General features: G+C 41.3%; 1 protein-coding gene across 3 annotated transcripts in view; it reads right to left on the bottom strand.

The window, feature by feature from the left end:
- acot11 (acyl-CoA thioesterase 11) overlaps positions 1-17,685 on the bottom strand; it is a 30,353-nt gene extending 12,668 nt beyond the window's left edge. The window contains exons 1-7 of one of the 3 annotated variants that reach the window (XM_031900961.1): positions 17,613-17,685; positions 10,114-10,267; positions 8,414-8,483; positions 6,571-6,631; positions 3,714-3,815; positions 2,110-2,245; positions 902-1,061 (exon numbers count right to left, since the gene is read on the bottom strand). In XM_031900961.1, the coding sequence (XP_031756821.1) occupies positions 902-1,061; positions 2,110-2,245; positions 3,714-3,815; positions 6,571-6,631; positions 8,414-8,483; positions 10,114-10,267; positions 17,613-17,657 (728 nt within the window). In that variant the 5' untranslated portion in view covers positions 17,658-17,685. Of the gene's footprint in view, positions 1-901; positions 1,062-2,109; positions 2,246-3,713; positions 3,816-6,570; positions 6,632-8,413; positions 8,484-10,113; positions 10,268-11,958; positions 11,982-12,098; positions 12,541-17,612 lie in introns of those variants that run through there. The other 2 variants (XM_004914017.4, XM_002931461.5) reach the window with 2 other exon arrangements.
- Positions 17,686-23,652: the final 5,967 nt, after the last annotated feature.

Below are 23,652 nucleotides of genomic sequence, written 5' to 3'. Positions count from 1 at the left end.
CCATTTAACTTTTTTTTTTTTATTTTAAGTAGCCTTATAATGAAGGAAAGTTATTATACAGTCAACTTTAACGATTGATTCTATGCAACCTAATCAGTTTAATTCCAAGGAAAATATTTTTCTTTTTCAGAAAGCTATACTACCACCTTGTGTTTATTCTGCATTCTAGAGTTTATTTAGCTGGAACTATTCACCTAAAGATGGCCCTACACAGGCTGGCCTCAGGGTCAGTATTGTGCTTTCAGATCATACACACGGGTGGCAAAACTAAGTGGACCTGATCAGAAGTGACAACGAACAGTGTTTTTTTCCCCATAAAAACAATCAGCACCCTAGAGGCCACCCCTTTAGATTAGAGGAATGGAACTTTCATTTGAAGCAGCGTAGGTGGTTTTTTGCAGTGAGGTTGTTGAATGCCCTTCCAAGTTATGTTGTGATGGCAGAGACTGTTAATGCCTTTAAGAGGGGCTTGGAGGAACAAGCATAGTATCCAAGGCTAGTGTAATACTAAAATCTACAGTTAGTATTGATGTTGGTGTATATACTGACCTATCTATACACTGACATACATAAACCACAGTTTATGTATGTCAGTGTATAGATAGGTCAGTATAGGTTTGTGTGTGCTGGGTTTACTTGGAAGGGTTGAACTTGATGGTCTTTTATCAACTCTATGTAAATATTTATGTAACTATGTTATTGAACCAAACATGTGCAGAGAGGGAACTTGAAAGACCAACAGTGATAAAGGTAGAAGATTGTAAGGGCTGTTCCAAACTAAACGCTATGCTCTTATAGTGAGCCACCTATTATAATAAAGCACCTAGAAGTTACTCTGTGCACAGAACATGCTACACTAAACAAGATAGTAAATGCATTTCTAAAAGTTCAGTTTATCAACCTGGCAGCTATAGTGGCGACATTCACCATCCAGGCCATGATCTGCCCACCAAATGTGTTGCCCTGGTGGTTTGCATGCGGCGGCAGCACCAGTTCCACACTCTCAACCCGAGTTGTCTGGGCAAGTACCTCCCCATTCATATTTCCTTCCCGGCTTCGTTCTGCAACAAAATGGATGACTTGTCAAGTCAGGTCTCTTTTTAAATGACCAAAAGTATGTGGCTTAAAGATTAATTGGGATAAATCCCTTTTATTGACCATATTCCCCAGCAAGCCAGACCCCCAATTAGTGTTTTAACCTGGGTAACCCAGATTAAATACCTGGGAAATATAACTACAAATTCATCTGAGTTCCTAGATAACAACCTAAACCCTTTATTGACCAAATTCACCTCCACAGTTACCTCCTAGTGGGTATTGTTGCTGACTATGTGTGGGAAAATTAAAATTTATATTTAAAATTATATTTTTGTCCAGATTCCTTTACTTATTCTGGAACTCCCCAACTATAGTGCCATGAACATATTTTCAAAAGATCAATAGTGATTTACTATCCAGTACTCCAGTACTGCAAACTTCATATACAGCTTGGCATATGGCACTACGCATATACAAAATGAGTCCTAAGCTAATGTCACCACACACTCTGCAATGGGGGAACTCAAACTTCCAGCATCTCCGCTAATCTCTTAAATTTTTTCTATTGGCCCAAAATTAAGATAAAGAAAATGGCCGATTTATTGGAACAAGGAACTTTACCTACTCTACCTCAGCTACAACTCCCCACACTCAAATAGGCCATCTCTTTACTGGCTGGTAGACTGGGGGGGTGTTTAGTAATCTGAGCTTAGAACAACTGAGCATGCCCACAAGCCAACAGCCAAAGCAAATTCCTGAGGGTGGGGGCTGAGTGGGTTACAGGAGGAGAAGGAAATCTAAGTGATTAAGGAGATGCTGCAGCCTTACTATTAACCTCTGGACAACCAGTGTGGCAGGTATTGAAAGATTTCAAAGAGGCTGTTCATTGATTACATTTTTGTGTGTGGGGTTTACATGTCCTTTAAATTGCGACTTCCTGTAATTAGGGTGGGTGTCCACATACATTTGGCCATTGACTGTAGTAGTATAATATTATATAAACATATTTGTCCCATTATAATCCTATGTTTTGTTTACAGATGTCAGGTAGCCACAAAGTAAAGACTGTACCATCCTGAAGCGTGCAATTGACGAGCAAATCTTTGATTATGTCAGTATGGACCAGTCTCATGCGCCTTCTTTCAGCAGCAATACTGTGTTCCAACTTCTCCTCTTCAGTAACCGGGGTAAGGGGATGAAGTTTAACCTACACATCAAACCAAGTGATCATTAATTGCTACATAAGTGCTGCACCTTAAGGAATCTTTTTTTGATTAATGTTTTTGGTGGAAAATATGTAAAAGTTTAAAAACCCCTACTTGGTGCAGTAATGTTTATTACTGGATACAGCACATTACAAAGGCAATAATGCAAGCAGAAAAAAGCTGCAAAAAAAACGCAAACTTGGCAACACTAAAGGTTTTCTTTATTAAAGGCTATATAAATACATTAAAGGGATATTTTATTTCTAAATTACACTGTTTACATAGAAAATAATTCACTCTACCATTTAAAATGTTATTCTTGAACCAACAGATGTATTTATTTTTAGTTGTAATTCTGGTATGTAGGCAGCCATCTCAGTGCATTATGCCTGAGTCTGAGCTTTCAGAAGGAGCCAGCGCTACACATTAGAACTGCTTTCAGGTAACCTATTTTTTCTCCTACTCCCATGTAACTAGAGGAGTCCCAAGCCAGACTTGGATTTCTTACTACTGAGTGCTATTCTGATATCCACAGGGAGCTGCTATCTTGCTACTTTCCCATTGTTCTGCTGATCGGCTCCTAGGAAAGGGAGGGGGTGATATCACTGCAACTTCTAGCTCAGCAGTAAAGTGTGACTGAAGTTTAGCAAAGCACAGATAACATGGCTATGGCACCCTGGGAGATGAAGAATATGGTTAGACCCATGTGAAATTTCAAAATTAAATATAAAAAAAAAATCTGTTTGTGTTTCTGAAAATCAGATTTTAAAACATGATTCTGCTGAGAAGCTCTATTAACTCATGTGTTGTTTTAAAAAAAAAAAAAAAAAAAATTCCCATAACAGTATTACTTTAAGGAACAACAAATATCAAAAAAGGATGAATTTGATAACATGGCTTTAAAAATAATAAAGCACTACATATGATGTTGTGTGGCCCACAGTATACTCTGCTTATGTTAAATCTTATGGGTTATTTGTCAAGTCTTATCAAGTCACCTACGTGAAACATATGATGGCCAATGTACTAAAAACACAGGGCAATTTTCACATGTATCCTGGGAAGTCTGGGTTTAGTAGTTGCGTGCCTAATACCTGTGCCAGGCTGTTACCACAATGCACCATTCCCACCTCTTTAATGGCTACTCCTGTGATGATTGGGGCCCTGACAGGAGCCCTGCCTGTGCCCTCTGAGAAATAAGCTCCGTTATGTAACAAGAAAGAACAGCCAAGCCAGAAGACAGTAAATAGTAGTGGCTTCTTTCTATATACCCTAGGCATTCAAGCACAAATAAAAACAGTGTAGGGCCAGTGCCACATGGGGCAGATTCTCCATCTGTGCATAAACAAAGGAAGAGAATCCGCCCGTATGCTCAAAAAAGCTTATTGAGTTTTTCTGCAGGCCAAGAATCTGCCCAGTGTGGCATTAGACTAACAATTTCCTCTAGACCACCCTCCTGTTATTTCTCACCTTGCCCTTGTCTTGTACTTGTGCTACAAATGTGGCAAATGCTTCACAAACTTTCCATTCCTTTCCACTGCACAAATCTTCTGAATTTACCTGGATCCCAACCTAGAAATGGAAAACAGAATAACAGAGGAGAACTATATCTCTCCACTCTCTTGTCAGATATTTAGTTTCATTATACAGTTATAGCTCTATATTGCTAAAAGCAGTGCCAGAACCTGTCAGTGCCAGACCATATTTCACATCCATTCAGACTGATTAACAGAACACATAGCTTTTGAATAATTTAATATCACATATCAATATCATTCTTCTATGTTCTATTATTGTATGTGACATAAAGACAGGTTAATAGTGATTAATTTTAGCAAACAAAACTCAGTGTGCAGCTCCATGTCACAAACTATAACTCCCCAAAACAATATTTTCAGAAAATACTGAATAATTCAGAATGAGTAAATATGGCTTTCTACTTAAAAGTACTAGAAATGTGAATATTTGCTAAGGCAGTTCATCCTATAAAATTGCAATTTACAGCATTATATGTCTTACAAGTTCAAGATCATAAAAATAAAAGATAAATTGTGAATACCAAGGATATTCATATCATGTCTCCAGGGTCGGACTGGGCCACCGGGACACCGGGAAAAATCCCGGTGGGCCCCAGCGACCCAGTCCGACCTTTGCCGGTGCTTCCCCTTCTGACTGTACCTCCCCTGACGCGTTCAATTTATACGCGTTCGGGGAGGACGTTGGGTGGGGGCCCTGCGGGGGGGTTAGGGGGGCCCCTGGGGGGGTAGGGGACACGGCTGGCTGGGGCAGCTGCAGGGCCCCTGGGGCGGGAGCCACGGTGGGCCCTGCAACCCCCAGTCCGACCCTGCATGTCTCTGAATGACTAATATCCAATATGCATGATTAGTGAAACTATGTGACATGTGCAGTTCCCAAAATATGAATAGTGCAAATTAATTTTCATGGCTGAATCCTGGCCTATGTTTTACCACAGCTGTTTACAATTTGGCATCCCTCAAGCTTTTTCTTTAAGTGATGCTGCACTGTGGCTAAGAGCAGTAGTTAAAGCTACTATTAAATGTGGAAACCTTGCACACCAGCCTATAAAAGGGTCTGGTATATATTTTTGGGGATCAATGTTGGACACTCAGTAAGCACAGAAAATGTACCTTAAACTATGCATCCAAATGCATTTGATCCAGGTGCTATATTTTTTCTTACATAAATGTACCTAAAACTCATCCCCAATAATAAGCATACCATGAACAATCTATTTCAGGAACAGAAAACTGATGCACACATGTAGATATGATGTTTGCTGTGTGAGGTTTTCTGACCTGATCTGGTCAGAAAAAATAGCATGATCCCTTTCCCAAAATAAACACACCTGAAGTGGCCTGATTTTTTTTTTTTTTTTATAGTATTTTTTTTTTGCGGCCACCATCACAGCAGTACTTGCTGGTTGTTTCAATGCTCTCCACATAGGTATGTACATAGATGATGAGTACACAACCATTCTGTTAGGACTAGTTTTGGGATATTCAAAGACAACCATATAGACAAGAGTGCTCAATGGATGGAGAACTTCAAGGGCCCAGTCCAGTTGGCCCCCACCGCCCCTGGCATGTCAGAGGGTGGGTGGTGCTGTGCGGGATTGTTGTTGGATGGTAACTTGTGGAAGGGAGAAGACTTGACTGAGGTCTTGTGGTGGGTCCTGGGTTTGTCAATGTGACACTAATAACAACTAACTTTGCCTGCAATCAGAGTTTGCCATTTACACAGAGGCAACTACACTTTGCCAGCTGAGAAGTGATCACTAGATCATTGCAAGAGGAGCACCACTTTTGTTCTCCAAAAGTGCTTATTGGCTCTTAAGGGCCAGTCACACAGACTAAAATTTACATTTGACAGTAATCTACAGTCTATTGAATTTATAGGTTACAGAGGTCATGGAGTAAAAAAAATAAATATTTTATTTTATAAATATTTCTCATCCTCCTGCTATGAATGTAATGGTTCCATGCACATGACGTACCATTTCATATTATAGCTGGCTTCAAAGATAATGCTGCATATTCTATTTGATACCATATTCCTCTATGCCTAATATACATGCCACTAGATAAAGTCTGCACAAAATGTAGTAACCTATAACAACCAATCAGATAAGTAACCAGTAAAGAGTACTTGTGGATTGGTTACTATGGCTTAAACTTTGCAAATTTATTACGTTACCTCTTAAAGGGGACCTGCCACCCTAAGAAATAACTCCAAATTATTTTCCATATTGTTAGTTGAGCAAAATAAACTTTACTTACTCTATATAAATAATATAAATCTTGTTTCATTCCTTCGTGGAATTACTCGATCAAAGCAAGCAGGCAGGCACCATTTTGTGAACACTGTTATGAAGACAAGCTTTGTATCATGCCTAAATCTTGTTTATATGCCAGAATGGGGGACCTGACGCCCATGCCCATGCACTGGCTACACAATTAGATGAGGAGGAGGGAGAGGAAAAGTGAGATGTGCAGTGACATCTAGGTAGTGCTGAACAGAAAGCTAAAGTTATTGTATGCCCCGCCTCTATGCCTAAGGCGTAGAGGCGGGGCAGGCAATATATGATTGACAGCTGGGATTTTTAAATGCCTTTATAATAGGTTTGGATGTGTTAATATAAAAATGAATTTGGGTTTCATGTTTAATTTGAAAAGGACTTTTATTATACAGCTTTTTATGTCTGGGTGACAGGTCCACTTTATGTATTGTATCTTTGTCTCACAATGTGGTTTTAAAAGCCATAGACGTGGCCATGAATCACTGAAGCAAAATTTTTAGAAATACAAACCTCCATACTAGAGTTAAATGCGCGGTTCACTTTCGTCTTCAAGTTTACGACTTGCCCCACACTAAAAATTAAAGAAAAAGTTAAGGATAAATGAAAACTCAGCTTCACAGATTAGTGGAACATAATGCTTCCATCTCTTATGACCTCCTGCAACCTGACAGAAATGATAGCCTTAAAATAGTTAGGCTCACCATATAGTATGTGAGCATAGGCAGAAGTTAATACAACAAACAGAAAGAGTTGGCACATGAAAAACAATACACAAGACAGAATTGCCTGCTAAGAGATGATTACAAAGGTGTAAAAAATAGTGTAAAAATCTCGAGAGTAAAATTGTCTGCCTGTGGACTTCAAAATTTCCACCTTGACAAAAGTGAAGGAATCTCTAAAAAAAACTATAAAAGGGGACAGGTAAAAGAGGTCTTGCAGCCCCAATGAGGCTCTGGTCAGTGGCACCAGAAACATGGGGGAAATTGCATGTGAATCAAGTATTTGATAGAAGGTGCCTTCTGCATTTCTATGTGCACGGTTCAAGGATTCCCATAAACTGCAGAGTAGGTAATGTTTTCATTACTAGGTTTTTAACTACCCACTTCTCATAGCTTATAATTTGTTGCAATGTAAATGCCATAGATTTCAGTCCAACTATCATATTAGTACTACAAATGCTTCATCTTGGTGGGTGAATAAAGAATCAGTATATATGCAGGATAAAGGAGAAAGAAAGCTACTCTGGTATTTTATTGCCAATAGATTAGTAACAATAGTGCAACCTAGAAATCTATATTATTTCTGCAGAATGCTTAATCATACCTGAGCAAACAGCCTTAGAAGCCACTTCTATTTGTTTAAGATAGCAGCTGCCACATTAGCTTGGTCTGACTTTACTTCCAGGCAGCCGCATTCAGACAGGGACCAGAACTCAAACTACTAAAAAATGTCAAATGCCTTCAGAAATTAATCTTCAAAACATTTTACCAGAAATGTATATTTTCAGATGTTTCAAGCAATTCTGGCCAGACCAGTCACAATTGCATTATAATTTATTTATACTTTAATCAGCCTTAAAGAAGAAGGAAAGTCATTTTGGCATTTTACTGCCAATAGATTCGCCACATTAGTGCCACCTAGAACAATATTATAAATTACATATTTCTATATTTATTCTGCAGGAAGCATTGTTATACCTGAGTAAAAAGCCCTGGAAGCTTTCTTAGTTTGCTTAAGACAGCAGCTGCCATTTTAAAAAGCTTCCTGTTTGCAGTCTAGCGGTTATAGCTCAGATCACACATTCCTAAGGGAGGGGGGGGGGAGTTCTTTGCATTCTTATGGGAGGGGGGAGCAGGAGAGGGGAGAGATGAGAGAACTGTGCAGATTTTTCTGAGAGAGGAAGTCAGACACCTGAACAACTTGTTTACAAAAAAAAGAGACAAGAAATCAAGTTTTTCTTTTGATAGAGGACTCACTTCTGTGAGTACTTATGACTGCATTTACATAGACCTTTCTGATAAAGCTTACTTAGTTTTAACCTTTCCTTCTCCTTTAAGGACTTACATTTTCGCCGGTGGAATGGTAGTTGGGGGAGATTAGTCGCCCGTGACAAGGGAGATTTGTCGCGGGCGACTAATCTCCCCGTGTGCTAGAGCCCTAAGAGTGCTCCCTCAAAGGATCTCATCCCTATAAAAAGCTCCAGCAAAACCTGTGAGACTAATGCAGTAGGAACAAAACCTTAAGACTGCTTATAGCCAGTACAGAGTACAACACAATTCTGCAGGAAATGTTTACATGGCCCATAGCCATGTTTGCAAAAAAACATAGTAAGGGGTTACAAACATAACATTACCTGATAGTGTGTTCAAAATAGATATCATCCATAGATGCAGTGACACAGGGGCAGCCGGCATGCCTCTCAGCTGGAATTCAATCGGAGAGCAATCAGTACTTGCCACACTCTAGTTTTCTATGACATGAACAATTTTCTGCACAATGGTGTAAATATCAGGGGGCAAAATTGCGGCAGTGACCACTTAGAGCAGCAAGGTGCATGGTGGGCTAGATGCAAAACTTCCCCATAGGCCCACAAGTTCCTGGCTTTACTACTGTTGCTCTGAATCATATTTGTGTTATTGTTTAATGTATTATCTTTAGTGCTCTATGGGGAGCAGTTTTCTATTTTCCTTCTACTACCAAAACAGTCTTAACAAAAAATTAAGTTCTCCCTTAAGTGTTATTTACTACTTATTTACCAAACATAAAGTAGCCTAAATTTCCCCGTCAGCCTTGTTTACCCCAAGAAATAGCAAAAGGCATATATTTTATGTGATATTCATCAACTTGTGTTGAACAATAGTGTATACTTTTCCTAAAAAAAAGGGAAAAAAACTTTTTAACACTGGGCATGTTAGTGTGCCTGGGCCTAGGGTGGCCACCCACTGGCATCTCCACAAGACATTTCTGTATAAATCTCCTGCTTGCCAGTGAGATGTTAAGACTTTAGATGGAGATTGGGTCTGAAAAACAAATAATGTAGAAATTCTGTGAACTTTTTTCAAAGCGATGAGGCATTTCTGTACTTTTTTAAGCACTGGATATTTTATAACAGAACATACATAATATTGGTGAGAAAAACCAATGCATGAGATATATGTAACAGGAACTACAAGAGTGATAATTATGCACAACATATACAATATAGAATTATAAGTCTAGCATCAAATACAGCAAATAAAACAAGACATTCATTTCTCCGCTGTTTTATCTTCCTATCATTATCATTTCCATCATCACTTTCTTTCACCACTACTCCTCCTCAATTTGACTTTGATGATTACGCCTCCTGTTTTATTTTTGTCTGCTTGCTTTTTCCACTATTTTTTCTTTTTTGCTTTTCTATGCTTATAATTTATTATTTTGGATGCTTTGTTGGCACTCCATAAATAAACTATGATGACAAAAATAATAAGTGTAGCTTGCCATTACCACTCTCAAATCCATAACTGGACAATTACAAACGTAAACTGAAACACAGATTTTAGTAAAAGTAGATCTGAATAAGAGGATATGGGTAGCAGTTCCAATGACTGCTGAGAGGCCCAAGAAGATATATGGTTTAAAGTGAAGTGCAATTTTAATATGTATCTAAAACAAGTCATCCTTTTCAAGAGCCGAAAGGGCTTTTCCACATAGGCATTTTGATCCCTGTTCCCCTGAGGTGAATCTTTCATGTGTTTCAAGATGCATTCCACCTGTGTTCAGTGCTTGCCTGCCCCTCAGTGAGTACCTCAATAAAAGAAGGAGCTGTGTTTCTTTCTGCATTCCCTGGTAGTGGAATGCATTAAGGATCCACTGAAGGAGAACATGGGATGAAACACCCGTGTGTAAGAGCCTTAAACTATAACTGTGGTCCCAGTTGCATCACTTGTGGATTGTGTCACATATTGTCAGCAAACTAATTTGTACACGCACTGTTTAGCATTCCTGTTAACATATAGTAGCTGAGAGGTACAATATTTAAATTCAATATAAATAAGCAAACTTTCTCACCAGACAGGCAGGCTGCAGTGTCAATCCATTTGAGTAGTTGGCCAGTACTGAGCTGTCCCCGGTGGTTGGCATGGCAGGGCAAAACCATCTGGCTCATGTGCACCTCAGTGGGATTACGAATCTCGCCATCAGAGTTTCCTGCCATGAACAAAGCCTGAAAAGAAATCAACTTAGTTACTGTTACACTGGGATACAGTCATCTAGATAAATTAAGGAATACAGTGCACTGCATGGCAGGTTAACAGACCCATTTACCCATTTAAGGCAAAGACACTCGGTGATTAGTAGCCTCAACTTTTTAAAAAGTCGCGGCGACTAATACGCACACCAAATTGCGAGGGCGATTAGTTGCAGCGACTTACATTTTGACCCATGGCTGGAAAGTTTGCGATTAGTCACCGCAACCGACTTTTCAAAAAGTTGTAGCGACTAATTGCAGCTTGTGTCGTCGCCCTTACAACAGAGATGAAAATAAGGATACTGCCTAACCAGCAGCAGTAGTTAATTACACAAGCATTAATATCTGTAGACACTTTAGGTCAAGCTGTGCATATTAGGTTAACGTAAGCATTACTGTAGTTACTTTGCAGAGAAATCTTTACCACTTTAGCAGGAAAAGGTGGAAGAGATTCCACAGCAGCTGTACTGCAGAATGCATTCAGTTATTTATTTTACTTTATTTATATAGCAATGACATATGTATGCATTGGTTTACAGTGATTATTTATCACTTAGATCAGTCTCTGCACCAATAGAGGTGGCAAACTAACCCTAAGGTCACACAACACATTAGGGCTCAAGTTCAGTCAGTTACACCTGTAAGTTTTTAATGTTGAAAGAAACTGGAAATGCCTGTCTTATAGTTTCAAGGTTAAAATCAAAAAGTACACCAGAAATAACCAGGAGTGAGGAGATAGTTGTCCTTTAATCTGAACACCCTTTCTGATAGTTTTGCCTGTTATGGTTCTTCTTAAGAGAACCAAAGCAGCCAAGGTCGTCTTTGCCCGACTTAAGGTGGTCATACAAGGGTAGATTTAAACTGCTGATTTGAGTCCTTCAGACTGATATGGCAACTTATTTGCCCATATTTGGGGCCCTCAATGGACTTCCCCGATCAAAGGTTCCTTTTAAAGGGAAAACTTAGGAGCCTCAGTGAACAGAATCAGGTTAGGACAACCTGCACCGGCTTGGGGAAGGATATTTCGCAGTGCTGTACAATAATGGGAGTATACAGTAAATACAGATGACATACCTTACCAATACATGAAGTAAAAAGGGCACTGACCAAAACAGCCAACAATCTGGCTGCAAACCAGGTAAAATGATGCGGCAATGCTGAGATTAAGAACTTGTCCTTTAAAAGGCAAATAAGCAACACACCCACATGCAGTCCAGCACTTATGCATAAACAGTTTCATAAAAATGCCTTATCCTTAATGGTGGCCCTAAGTTTAGCTGAGGGGACCACTAACTTCTAGTTATAAGTCACATACTGAGCAGCAAATAATGAGCAGGAGGTAGGACATTGTACTGTGTATGGAATTGGCAGGCAGTCAGCCAACCTGTGTGGCGTGGCACTGAGCATGTGAGTAGCTTAAGGTTACCAGATCAGTTGAAAATTGAGGGACACATCTAGTAAATGCATGTTGCAGGGCTGCAATGATCATATTTAACTTATATTGCAATCAGTGCAACCCTTATAGTTGGATTTTCTAAAAATGTCCCTTAACTTTTTAACTGATCTGGTAACCTTAGCAGCTGGTATGTAGTTATATTAGAGACAGTGTAACTAGTGCAGTGGTATTGTACAGAAGAGAATACATGTGCAGGGAAGTCTATAACTACCAGAAGTCCTCAGCAAGAGTCGAAGGGAAGGAGTCGCAACTTCCCCCTATGGCTTGAGTGGAATGCTATACTACAAACTAGAGGAAGGACTTACACAGGAAACCAATAACATTGATAAGCAGTGCACAGGGTATATGTACCTTAGGGATAGAGAAAGGATAGCCCCAAAGCAGAATTGTCCGATAACACCAGTGTGCTTCCACCTGCAGTCTGACCTCAGAGCGGGACTCCGCCCCCTCACACTTCCTTATTCCAGCTTGAGAGCCGGGTATCGCCCCTTAAAGGGAACCGCACATTCCTTGCCTTCATAATAGCTGGTCGTGCTGGCCAGGGACATTGATCCATTGGAATTAACATTATAAATACTCGGCACAAGATAGCCATTAGGAATAGCCAATTTAAATAGCCATTTCATCTTAGCATTCCACAGAGGAATTGGAGACACAGCTGTCCTTTCGTAGGCCAGTCTTAGGCTGATTGGCCCTATTGAGCCTAAACGGGAACTACACACAGACCCAAACACAGAGTGCACACACAACCCACAGCTGCACTGGAAGTGCATGCCTCATATTTCCACTGTGACTGCACAACAAACATGAAGATAAAGCACACGGTGCAGGGAGGGAGAATTGCAGGGCGCAGCTTAACTCAAACAACTTTGCCGAAAGTGTGCAGCTTGTCACTCACACAGGGACTGGCAGAACAGCCAATCAAAAGGGGGGTGGGGGCAGGGCAGCAGGCGGACTGCTAAGCAAGAAGGCAGGCTGCAGGATCACTATAGGGTTGCCACCTGGCCAGTAAAACGTACACTTGGTGCCAATGTTATTATTAGGGAAAATAGTAAAAATATACAAAGGACAGATTTTTTTTTTCCAGAAAAGGTGTCAACTGTATTGTATAAGGGGGAAGTGCCCCCGGGCATACTCACTGGTACAGGTATAGGACCCATTATCCAGAATGCTTGGGACCAAGGGTATTCTGGATAAGGGGTCTTTCCGTAATTTGGATATCCATACCTTAAGTCTACTAAAAAGTCAATAAAATGTTAATTAAACCCAACAGGATTGTTTTGTATCCAATAATGATTAATTATATCTTAGTTGGGATCAAATACAGGTACTGTTTTATTATTACAGAGAAAAGGGAATCATTTAACCATTAAATAAACCCAATAGGGCTGTTCTGCCCCCAATAAGGGGTAATTATATCTTAGTTGGGATCAAGTACAGGTACTGTTTTATTATTACAGAGAAAAGGGAATCATTTAACCATTAAATAAACCCAATAGGACTGTTCTGCCCCCAATAAGGGGTAATTATATCTTAGTTGGGATCAAGTACAGGTATTGTTTTATTATTACAGAGAAAAGGGAATCATTTAACCATTAAATAAACCCAATAGGGCTGTTCTGCCCCCAATAAGGGGTAATTATATCTTAGTTGGGATCAAGTACAGGTATTGTTTTATTATTACAGAGAAAAGGGAATCATTTAACCATTAAATAAACCCAATAGGACTGTTCTGCCCCCAATAAGGGTTAATTATTGAATTTCCAAACTTTGCAGAGCTAGTCACCAGGTAACCATGGTTAGAAAAAGTGAGTGGAGCCACAGTCAGATTTTAACTATTGATTTTCAATGGGGAAATTCAACCTGCTGCCATTCTCACAGTATTAACACCAGGGTCACTAGGGGACTGCATTTTTAGGTTTTAAAAAGTGGGTGGAGCCACCAACAGCCAATCAGACTTCAATTTCCATTTCCATCCATTAGATTTCATTGGTTTATATTTAAACTGATGCCATTATTTAAATATTAATTCCAGGGTTAAACTTTCCAGAGTTAGTCACTGGGTATTTACTATTTACTTTCAATGGTGAAGTGTAAAATGCTGTCAGTCTCACAATTTTTATGCCTGAGTCCCCAAAATTTGCAAAGTTGGTCACTGGAGAACTGCAGTTCAAAAATAGGAAAAGTGGGTTGGGCCACTAACAGCCAATCAGATTTCATCCATTGAATTTTATTGGTTTAAATTTAAAATGCTGTCATTCTCACACTATTTATGCCAGGGTGCCCTCTGTTTGTCACTGAGTGACTTCGACTCAAGGTTAGAAAAAAGGGGCGGAGTCACCAACCACCAATCACAACTCACCTATTGACTTTTATTGGTTTAAATTTTAACTGCTGCCGTTCTCTAACTATTAATCCTAGGGTCCCTAAACTTTGCAGAGTTAGTCCCTGGGTAACTGCAGTTACAGGTTAGAAAAATGGGGTGGAGCCACCAACCGCCAATCAGATGTCACTCATTGACTTTCAGTGGGGAAATTTAAATTGCTGCCATTCAGACACTATTAAAACCAGGGTCCCCAAACTTTGCACTGTGGTTTTTACTATTACAATTAGATATTCAAAATTCCAACATCTGAGAGTTTTGACCAGTAATCATGACTTCTAAAATCCTTTATCTACTTCTGATTATATTTGGGGCCATGAGTTAATGCTACTCTGGAAGCTGCACACCTGATCTGTATGTACATTACATGATAAGAAGGTACAGGTTCAGCTGTGAAACACAGAGGGGCCCATTTTCAAATAAAAACTCTAGAAATAAAATTTGATATACCATCCTGTTACTGGACTTGCACCTCTGTGTATGTATTTTTTGGGTATGTATGTAATATACGTGTGTATGCACATGTAATGTGTGTGTAGTTGGGCCTATCTGGGTCGCTCTAGGCAGAACACAGTCACATTCCTGATCAGGGATGCACAGGGCAATGTGATGCCAGCCGGCCCGTACCTGAGTAAATCTGTTACTGACACGGTGCGGAGCTGCTGTAGATTCAGAAGCATAGAGCTGCCTGTTTCCTTATTCTAGACACAGTCTGACCTCTACATCCCCCCTGGCGTTCCTCTTCTATAGGCACCGGGCTGGGCAGCCTTCTCTTTTCATGGCACCTTATGGGCAGATCTGGCGTAGCCCTGACGTCTCTATGCACCATACATGAGCTTTATATAGTCCAAGGGGCAGCGGGGGATAATGCACAGTGCAGCCCCAGGGCTAGTCATTTGGATCCCTACCAGGCAGCAGATCTGCCAAGATGGTTCTGACACCAGGTAAGAGGGAGTGACCCAGCACAGTAAATTTGTAACAGAAGGGGAGCAGCAGTGGCTGGCAAGTGGGCATTAGTGGCACCCCCTGGCAGCTTCGACTTTTGTTTTCCTTTAAATAAGTTTAATAAACATATGGGGGCCACTAACTAGGGATTCTCTCAGCTTCTCACAAAGGCACAGCAGTGTAATAATATCAGTTTAAAGAAGAGTTTATCCAAGTAATAACCCCCCCGCCGTAAATGGCCATAGAACATCAGCAGTAACATTAAAGGGGTAGTGACCTTTAAAATAAATTATGTTATGGGCTATAAAGGGCGGAAATGCAGTTCTCTGGGCTCAGCAATATTCTGGGCACACAACAAGCCCTACCCTCATACTCATGTCAGGGAAACAATATGGCAACTTCCTTCCATATGTATAAATACAAATATACAGAGAAAGAATATTCTGTGTGCCTACTAATTAGTATCCTAATACTGTACTGTATATGGGAAATAATATGGCACCTCACATCCATGGGTATAAATACAAATATATAGAGAAGGAATGTGTACACTAATCTGTACCCTTAGACTTCAGGTAAGGGATCATTTATCCAGAAACCCATGATCCAGAAAGCTCTGAATTACAGGAAGCAAACAATTCTGATTTTTAGATTTAAAATATTTTTTCCCTCTGTAATAACTAAACAAGGCCTTATACTTAAAGGTAACTAAGCTGCATGAATACATATACTTATATGCTCACATATACTTCTATGTATTCATGCAGCATAGTTACCTTCAAATGATCAAATGATTTTTGGCAGACTTAAGGTATGGTGATGAAATATTTCTTATCCAGAAAACCCCAGGTCCAAACAATTCTAGATAATAGATCCTATACCTGTATATCAATAAGGGAATAATATGGCAGCTCCCAGCCATATGTATAAGCATAAATACACAGAAGGGATTTTCTGCAGTTATTCCCTGACACTGTACTATCTATGTAAAACAATATGGCAGCCATTCTGTACGTACAATAAGTTATATCAGTTTCCCAGGGAAATGTGGGATGCAACATTGGGGGGAAGCCGCATTTATCAAACAAAAGAAAGGGGTGCGGGGACCAGGGCCGGAACTAGGGGTAGGCAGAAGAGGCACCTGCCTAGAGTGTAACGGTGGGGGGTGCCAGGCAGATACCTCTTCTTTCACCTACCTCTAGTTCCAGACCCATTTCCCTCACTACAGTAACCCCCTCCAGTGGCCCCCGGCCACTGGCGGGGACCCAAACTGTTCTGCAGCAGCGGCACAGATCAGGTGCTCTGTTGGGAGAGAGTTCTGGGATCTCTGTAGTGTTATATCCCGCAGGGGCAGGGGGGCCGCTGTCAGAATAAGCAAGCAGGCAGGTAATAGGAAGCTCCCAAATGTCTTATGTGACTGCTGCTTGCTGGTTTAAACAGAGTAGTCTCCCCATGGGGTGGTGCAGCTGGGGTGCCCCAGGGGTAAAGTTTTTTCTGACAGGGAGCCTCCACTTATGGGTGCTGCTGTGAAAACACATCAGATAGGGGGCAGCAAAACAGAGAAAAGCATGGGAGATACAATGGAAGGGGATACAGTGTAGTAAGAAGAAAAGACGAAAAAGCATGAAAAGGAGGGATAGAATGGTGAGGATCTTAGCAAAAAAATTTAATTTGAGAGAACCTATTGTCAGGTTCTAATTAGCTAAAAATATATAGGTAGCAGAATAATGTGTGTGTGTGTCATTATCATAGCAGGGCAACTAAAAGCTTCTGTGCCCCACAGGGAGACCATTTTGGGGACCTCTAAATAATATGTTTTTTATGCCAAGTGATTTATAGCAATATGTCTCTGTTGGGGTAAGATTTAAATGGGAAAAAGAGAAACAATGATAATAAATGCAATGTTAGGTATATCTGCCTTCACTTACTTACACCTTTAATGGGACTGTGTTCTGCAAACCAATGATGGAAAAGAACCTGGGGGCACTTGTGGGCAATAAACTTGGCTGTAGCAAGCAATGCCAGGCAGCTGCAGGGGGGCCATCTGAGTTTTTAATTACCGGAGCAGTGAAAATATGCTAACAGTATGCTAACACCAGTATTGTGAGGTTTGGCACTAATGTCAACATTATTAGGGGGGGCACTGTTACTATTATTGATTAGTAGCTGAGGTACCCAGCCATACCCAAGATGACCTTAGATTGTAAGCTCCACTGGGGCAGGAGTTGGGACTATTTAAATCGAAGACCAGCGAGGTAACGCCACCTTGTGGCTTAAAATGGGAAAATGCTTCTATTTTACATAACTGTGTTACTATTGCTGTAATCAATTACATTGACTCTATGTGCTGCGTTAAAAGGGAAGTTTACTATTATTACATACAATAAATACATATATTGTACATTATATAATTTTAATGTCGATTCTAAGCAACTTTTTCATTGCTTTTTTGGATTTTTTGAAAATGATTCTTTCAGATCTTTCTCTTTACAGGGATAAAAGGGGCAGCAGTGAGGCTCAGGGGTTGACAGTGTTACCTTGTAGAACTGCAGTCCTGAGAGTGATTCTGGCCTGGGCACCATATGCAAGGAGTCTGTATGATCTCCCCTCTCTGCGTGGCTTTCCCCCAACATTCCAGAAACATACAGACAAGATAACTGATAAAAGAAACACAAGGTCATTTAGACTGTAAGTTTCACTGGTCAGGGAAAGCAATGAGCCATGTAAGTGTGTCAGTGTTGAATTAAGCATAATAGTTCTGGTTGTCACTGACCAGAGCAACAAAAAACAACTGAAACTTTAACTTTATTGTTATTTAGTATTGCTGAGTCCTTCTCCTGTTCACCTCCCATTCTAATGTGCTGTCTGGTTGCTAGGATGAGTAAGCCCTAGCTACTAGATAGCATTTTAAATTACAATCCTAGAAACTAGTACCCACGCCTTCTAAACCAGCCCCCGCCCCCATAACCCATTACTGGGGGCACCTATTAGCAAAATGGGTGTTTCCTGAGGCAGAGTCAGTGGAGGTGCTGCTTGTAGCCCTGCTGCTGATGTGAATCCTGTGGGGGGCTTGCAGTAGCCATGTCTGCTCAATTGTGCTTAGTGCAGGGGAATGCCTATGCTGCCATAGTTTTGTGTCAAGATGTCACCCATCCAATTACACCCTGACAATGCCCAGTTATGACTGACCATAACACCAAAGGGATAAAACATATGGGGAAGTAGAAACTGCACAGTACATTCCCAATAGAAGGAAATGGGGAAACAGTTATTGGCATTTTTGGGTGGGGGGGAGATATTAATTCCCTAAATTCCTCTTGGATAGAGTTAGTGGCTTGTTGTGCTGAAGTGTATTGTGCAGTTCTAGTGAAAGATCTCTTCTGATTGGAGGATTCACTGATTCAGTGCAACTCAGCAGTTTCTGCAAACAGAATGGTACCAGTACCAGAACTTAATCAGAAACTGCCCTGTAAAAGATCTGTGTCTTGGCTGGTTATTGCAAGGTATGTGGGTGCTGCCATGCTGCCTGTGTACTCATGTATATACAGAGGTTGAATTCCCCTTTAATAAATTGTTTCATCCATGTTTTATTTATAATACGTAAGTAGCCATTTCCACCATTATGCTGGCCCCTCCTGCTGCTGCCTGGCATTGCTTGCTACAGCCAAGTTTATTGCCCACAAGTGCCCCCAGGTCCTTCTCCATCATGGATTTACTTTATTTAGTCCCATTAAGGGTGTAACTGGAGGCAGATACACATAACATTATATTTATTATCATCGCTTCTCATTTTCCCCATTATATCTCACACCCCCTGTGCCAATGACACCTATAAATCAGTTGCATACTCTCCCCCAGGCACTTTCCTACCCTGCTGTGCCCACAGAACTGTATTTCCGCCCCTGAACCCTAATGGGCATTTCAGGACCCTCAGTCCTCCCTGGGAAAGAACATTGCTGGGAAAAGAAGGGTCAAAGTGCCACACTGGGCATGCTCAGTAAGGGGCTCCCCCACCTGTAGGGCCCCCCATCCATTATCCCCTTATGAGGCTTATGGGATGTTAATATCATTTCATTAAGGACGACTGGGAGGGAAGGAGAGTTACTGTAGAATAGTGCCGCACCCTAATTAGAGTTATTAGGGATCTGCCCTACTTAATTTAGGAAATTCACAGATATATTCAGGTAATTTTACTGAATGATGTATTTATTGCACAAGTTCTTTACCTATTTAATAAACACTTGGTACAGTCCAGCAGCCCATAAAAGGCCCAGGGGAGGGATCAAATGAATTGTAGTTCTTTTATTTACTCAGCATCACAGTCATTTCTAGTGTTTATTGCACAATTATTATTATTATTATTATTAGATCAGTGCAATTAAAGGGGGGATTTGGGTTTATCTTGCTGACAGTTTCTGTGGGAAGTTAAAGTAGCGCTCTCCCCTTGAGGTGCAGTGAGTGTGGGAATGAGAGGAACTGAGGGGAGGGGTCTGTGCTGATAATGGCTTTTCTTATATTTTATCTTTCAGTCTTTGTCATTGAATATGGAATGTTTCTTACTCAACATTTGCAAACTGACCACAATACGTGATTGGCTGCATATTTAATTGTTTACCCATTATCTACATCCCTCTGGTACATTTATAACCAGTCATAATCCCTTTTAATTGTATTAAGTTCACCTTTTGATAATATCTTTCCCACAACTCCCTTTTCCAAAATAGTCATTTATCAATATGTATTTCATTTTACACCATTATGTTTAATTCTGTTATTATGTTCCAATCTGGTACCTAGGGAGAGGTTCCCCCCAAAAAGGTGGGTGGTACAGTCCCACACACATGAAGGTGCCATTGAGAAGCCGGAAGAGGCCAACAGAAGGCAGGAGATTTTGGGGACACACCAACTCAGTGCCTGCCCTGCAGCCCCACCCACATACACTCAGGGGCCTTGAGTTTCCATGAGTTTGCCAAAATGTATTATATTTCTTATATAAAAAATAAGTCTATTTAATATGGGCTGGAAATACTTACTGTTTACATTTTTAAAAAAATGACTAGAATCTGAGATCAGTTTTGTCTAGGATTTACTATTTACTATATTAAGGCTTTTCCCTGTAAGGTATAAATGCACAGAGGATCATGGGATATTAGAGTAGGAGCCAGGCCTTGAGGTGACAGTGAGCCAAGGTGTATGAAAAAGGACTGAAAATTAGGTATAGTTTGAGTTTAGCCTATTCTAGCCCAATAATGATTCCCTGGCGGCAATGAAAGAGGGGTGGCCAAATCCTTTATTTCCCAGAATGCATTTCCTGGTATTTCTGTAGATGCTGGGGGATCACGCTGTTTACAAACACAGCCAAGCTGCTATTTCTTTGCCATTTCTTATAATGTTCCCCTTGGCATATTATTGTGCCACTTCTGTGCCAGGCCCTGTGCCATCTTATTGAAGATCAGAGGGTAAGTTACCCTTTGAATGTTGCAAGTGAATTTTGAGTATGTGCTTTTACATATCATTCACCGTTCTCCAACTGCCATTTGTGCCACTTAATAGCAGCCCGACAATATGAGGGAGAAGCCCTGTGCCCAACTGACATTTCAAATGCAGCCTGATGGGCAGCTGTCTGTGTAAAGAGCTCCCCATGATCCTGTCGGGCCCCGGCCTGTTACAGACAGACAGTCGGCCATAGCGTAACTGTTATTTCCCAGAGACGCAGTAGGATTAGGGCAGCAAATCACAGCTCAGCTTTCATACACAGAGAGGGAAACAGCAGTTCCCTGTCAGATCCACTTGCTGCTGACTGACTCTCCTTCTTCGCTACAAAGTGCTGAGAGGTACCAGTTGCCCTGCACAGCCGGGGGAAGCTATACTACAAAGGTAAGATGGATTTAACTGAATATCCTCTATATGTGTCATTGCGCTACATTACTGTGTTACACAGGAACATGTATCCCCAACTGGTATTGATAAGGATATTATGGATGTATATATGTATTTATTTATTAGAAGTGCCCTGCAGTGTGGGACTAGGATGCCGGGGGCCAGGAAACTTTAGAAAAATTTAGCAGATGTGTCAGTCAGTAGTTTAAAATTATCAACCAATCAACCCCTTTTGGGAGCCCCCCTTTGGCTACAGCCTAAACTGTGATGGGTGTGTTTACATGAACCCTAGTGCTGAATGGCGCCACCTACTGTCTCACCCACAAATATCCTCATAGAAATATTTTAGTATTGTGGTCTCTCTCTATACATGTAATGGGTGTAGTTAAGGGGCTGTTCCTGCTGCATTGTGCTTAGAACAGAGAAATAACCATGCATCCATTATAATGGTATCACTCTGTCCAGGCATTGGGTATGGTTTTGGGCCTGTTCCTGCAGGACTTGGTATGGTTTGGGGGCTGTTTCTGCAGGATTGTGTTTAGTACAGAAAAATAACCATGCAGCCATTATAATGGTATCGCTCTGTCCAGGCATTGGGTATGTTTTGGGGGCTGTTTCTGCAGGATTGAACTTAGTACAGAGAAATAACCATGCATCCATTATAATGGTATCACTCTGTCCAGGCATTGGGTATGGTTTTGGGCCTGTTCCTGCAGGACTGGCTATGGTTTGGGGGCTGTTTCTGCAGGATTGTGTTTAGTACAGAAAAATAACCATGCAGCCATTATGATGGTATCGCTCTGTCCAGGGATTGGGAATGGTTTGGGGGCTGTTTCTGCAGAATTGGGTATGGTTTGGGGGCTGTTCCTGCAGGATTGTGCTTAGTACAGAGAAATAACCATGAAGCCATTATGATGGTATTGCTCTGTCCTGGGATTGGGAATGGTTTGGGGGCTGTTTCTGCAGAATTGGGTATGGTTTGGGGGCTGTTCCTGCAGGATTGTACAAAGTACAGAGAAAAAACCATGCAGCCATAATGATGGTATCTCTCTGTCCAGGCATTGGGTACGGTTTGGGGGCTGTTCCTGAAGGATTGGGTATGGTTTGGGGGCTGTTTCTGCAGGATTGTGCTTAGTACAGAGAAATAACCATGCAGCCATTATGATGGTATCGCTGTGTGCAGGCATTGGGTATGGTTACGAGGATGTTCCTGAAGGATTGGGTGTGGTTTGGGGGCTGTTTCTGCAGGATTGTGCTTAGTACAGAGAAATAACAATGAAGCCATTATGATGGTATTGCTCTGTCCTGGGATTGGGAATGGTTTGGGGGCTGTTTCTGCAGGATTGTGCTTAGTACAGAGAAATAACCATGCAGCCATTATGATGGTATTGCTCTGTCCTGGGATTGGGAATGGTTTGGGGGCTGTTCCTGCAGGATTGTACTAAGTACAGAGAAATAACCATGCAGCCATTATGATGGTATCTCTCTGTCCAGGCATTGGGTACGGTTTGGGGGCTGTTCCTGATGGATTGGGTATGGTTTGGGGACTGTTTCTGCAGGATTGTGCTTAGTACAGAGAAATAACCATGCAGCCATTATGATGGTATTGCTCTGCCCAGGGATTGGGAATGGTTTGAGGGCTGTTTCTGCAGGATTGGGTATGGTTTGGGGGTTGTTCCTGCAGGATTGTACTAAGTACAGAGAAATAACCATGCAGCCATTATGATGGTATCTCTCTGTCCAGGCATTGGGTACGGTTTGGGGGCTGTTCCTGATGGATTGGGTATGGTTTGGGGACTGTTTCTGCAGGATTGTGCTTAGTACAGAGAAATACCCATTCAGCCATTATGACGGTATTGCTCTGTCCAGGGATTGGGAATGGTTTGGGGGCTGTTTCTGCAGAATTGGGTATGGTTTGGGGGCTGTTCCTGCAGGATTGTACAAAGTACAGAGAAAAAACCATGCAGCCATAATGATGGTATCTCTCTGTCCAGGCATTGGGTACGGTTTGGGGGCTGTTCCTGAAGGATTGGGTATGGTTTGGGGGCTGTTTCTGCAGGATTGTGCTTAGTACAGAGAAATAACCATGCAGCCATTATGATGGTATCGCTGTGTGCAGGCATTGGGTATGGTTACGAGGATGTTCCTGAAGGATTGGGTGTGGTTTGGGGGCTGTTTCTGCAGGATTGTGCTTAGTACAGAGAAATAACAATGAAGCCATTATGATGGTATTGCTCTGTCCTGGGATTGGGAATGGTTTGGGGGCTGTTTCTGCAGGATTGTGCTTAGTACAGAGAAATAACCATGCAGCCATTATGATGGTATTGCTCTGTCCTGGGATTGGGAATGGTTTGGGGGCTGTTCCTGCAGGATTGTACTAAGTACAGAGAAATAACCATGCAGCCATTATGATGGTATCTCTCTGTCCAGGCATTGGGTACGGTTTGGGGGCTGTTCCTGATGGATTGGGTATGGTTTGGGGACTGTTTCTGCAGGATTGTGCTTAGTACAGAGAAATAACCATGCAGCCATTATGATGGTATTGCTCTGCCCAGGGATTGGGAATGGTTTGAGGGCTGTTTCTGCAGGATTGGGTATGGTTTGGGGGTTGTTCCTGCAGGATTGTACTAAGTACAGAGAAATAACCATGCAGCCATTATGATGGTATCTCTCTGTCCAGGCATTGGGTACGGTTTG

The sequence above is a fragment of the Xenopus tropicalis genome, chromosome 4 (genome assembly GCF_000004195.4).
Source record: "Xenopus tropicalis strain Nigerian chromosome 4, UCB_Xtro_10.0, whole genome shotgun sequence".
NCBI classification, from domain to species: Eukaryota; Metazoa; Chordata; class Amphibia; order Anura; family Pipidae; genus Xenopus; species Xenopus tropicalis.
Note: the sequence above shows the minus strand (reverse complement) of the source record. Positions and strands in the feature narration are given on the sequence as shown.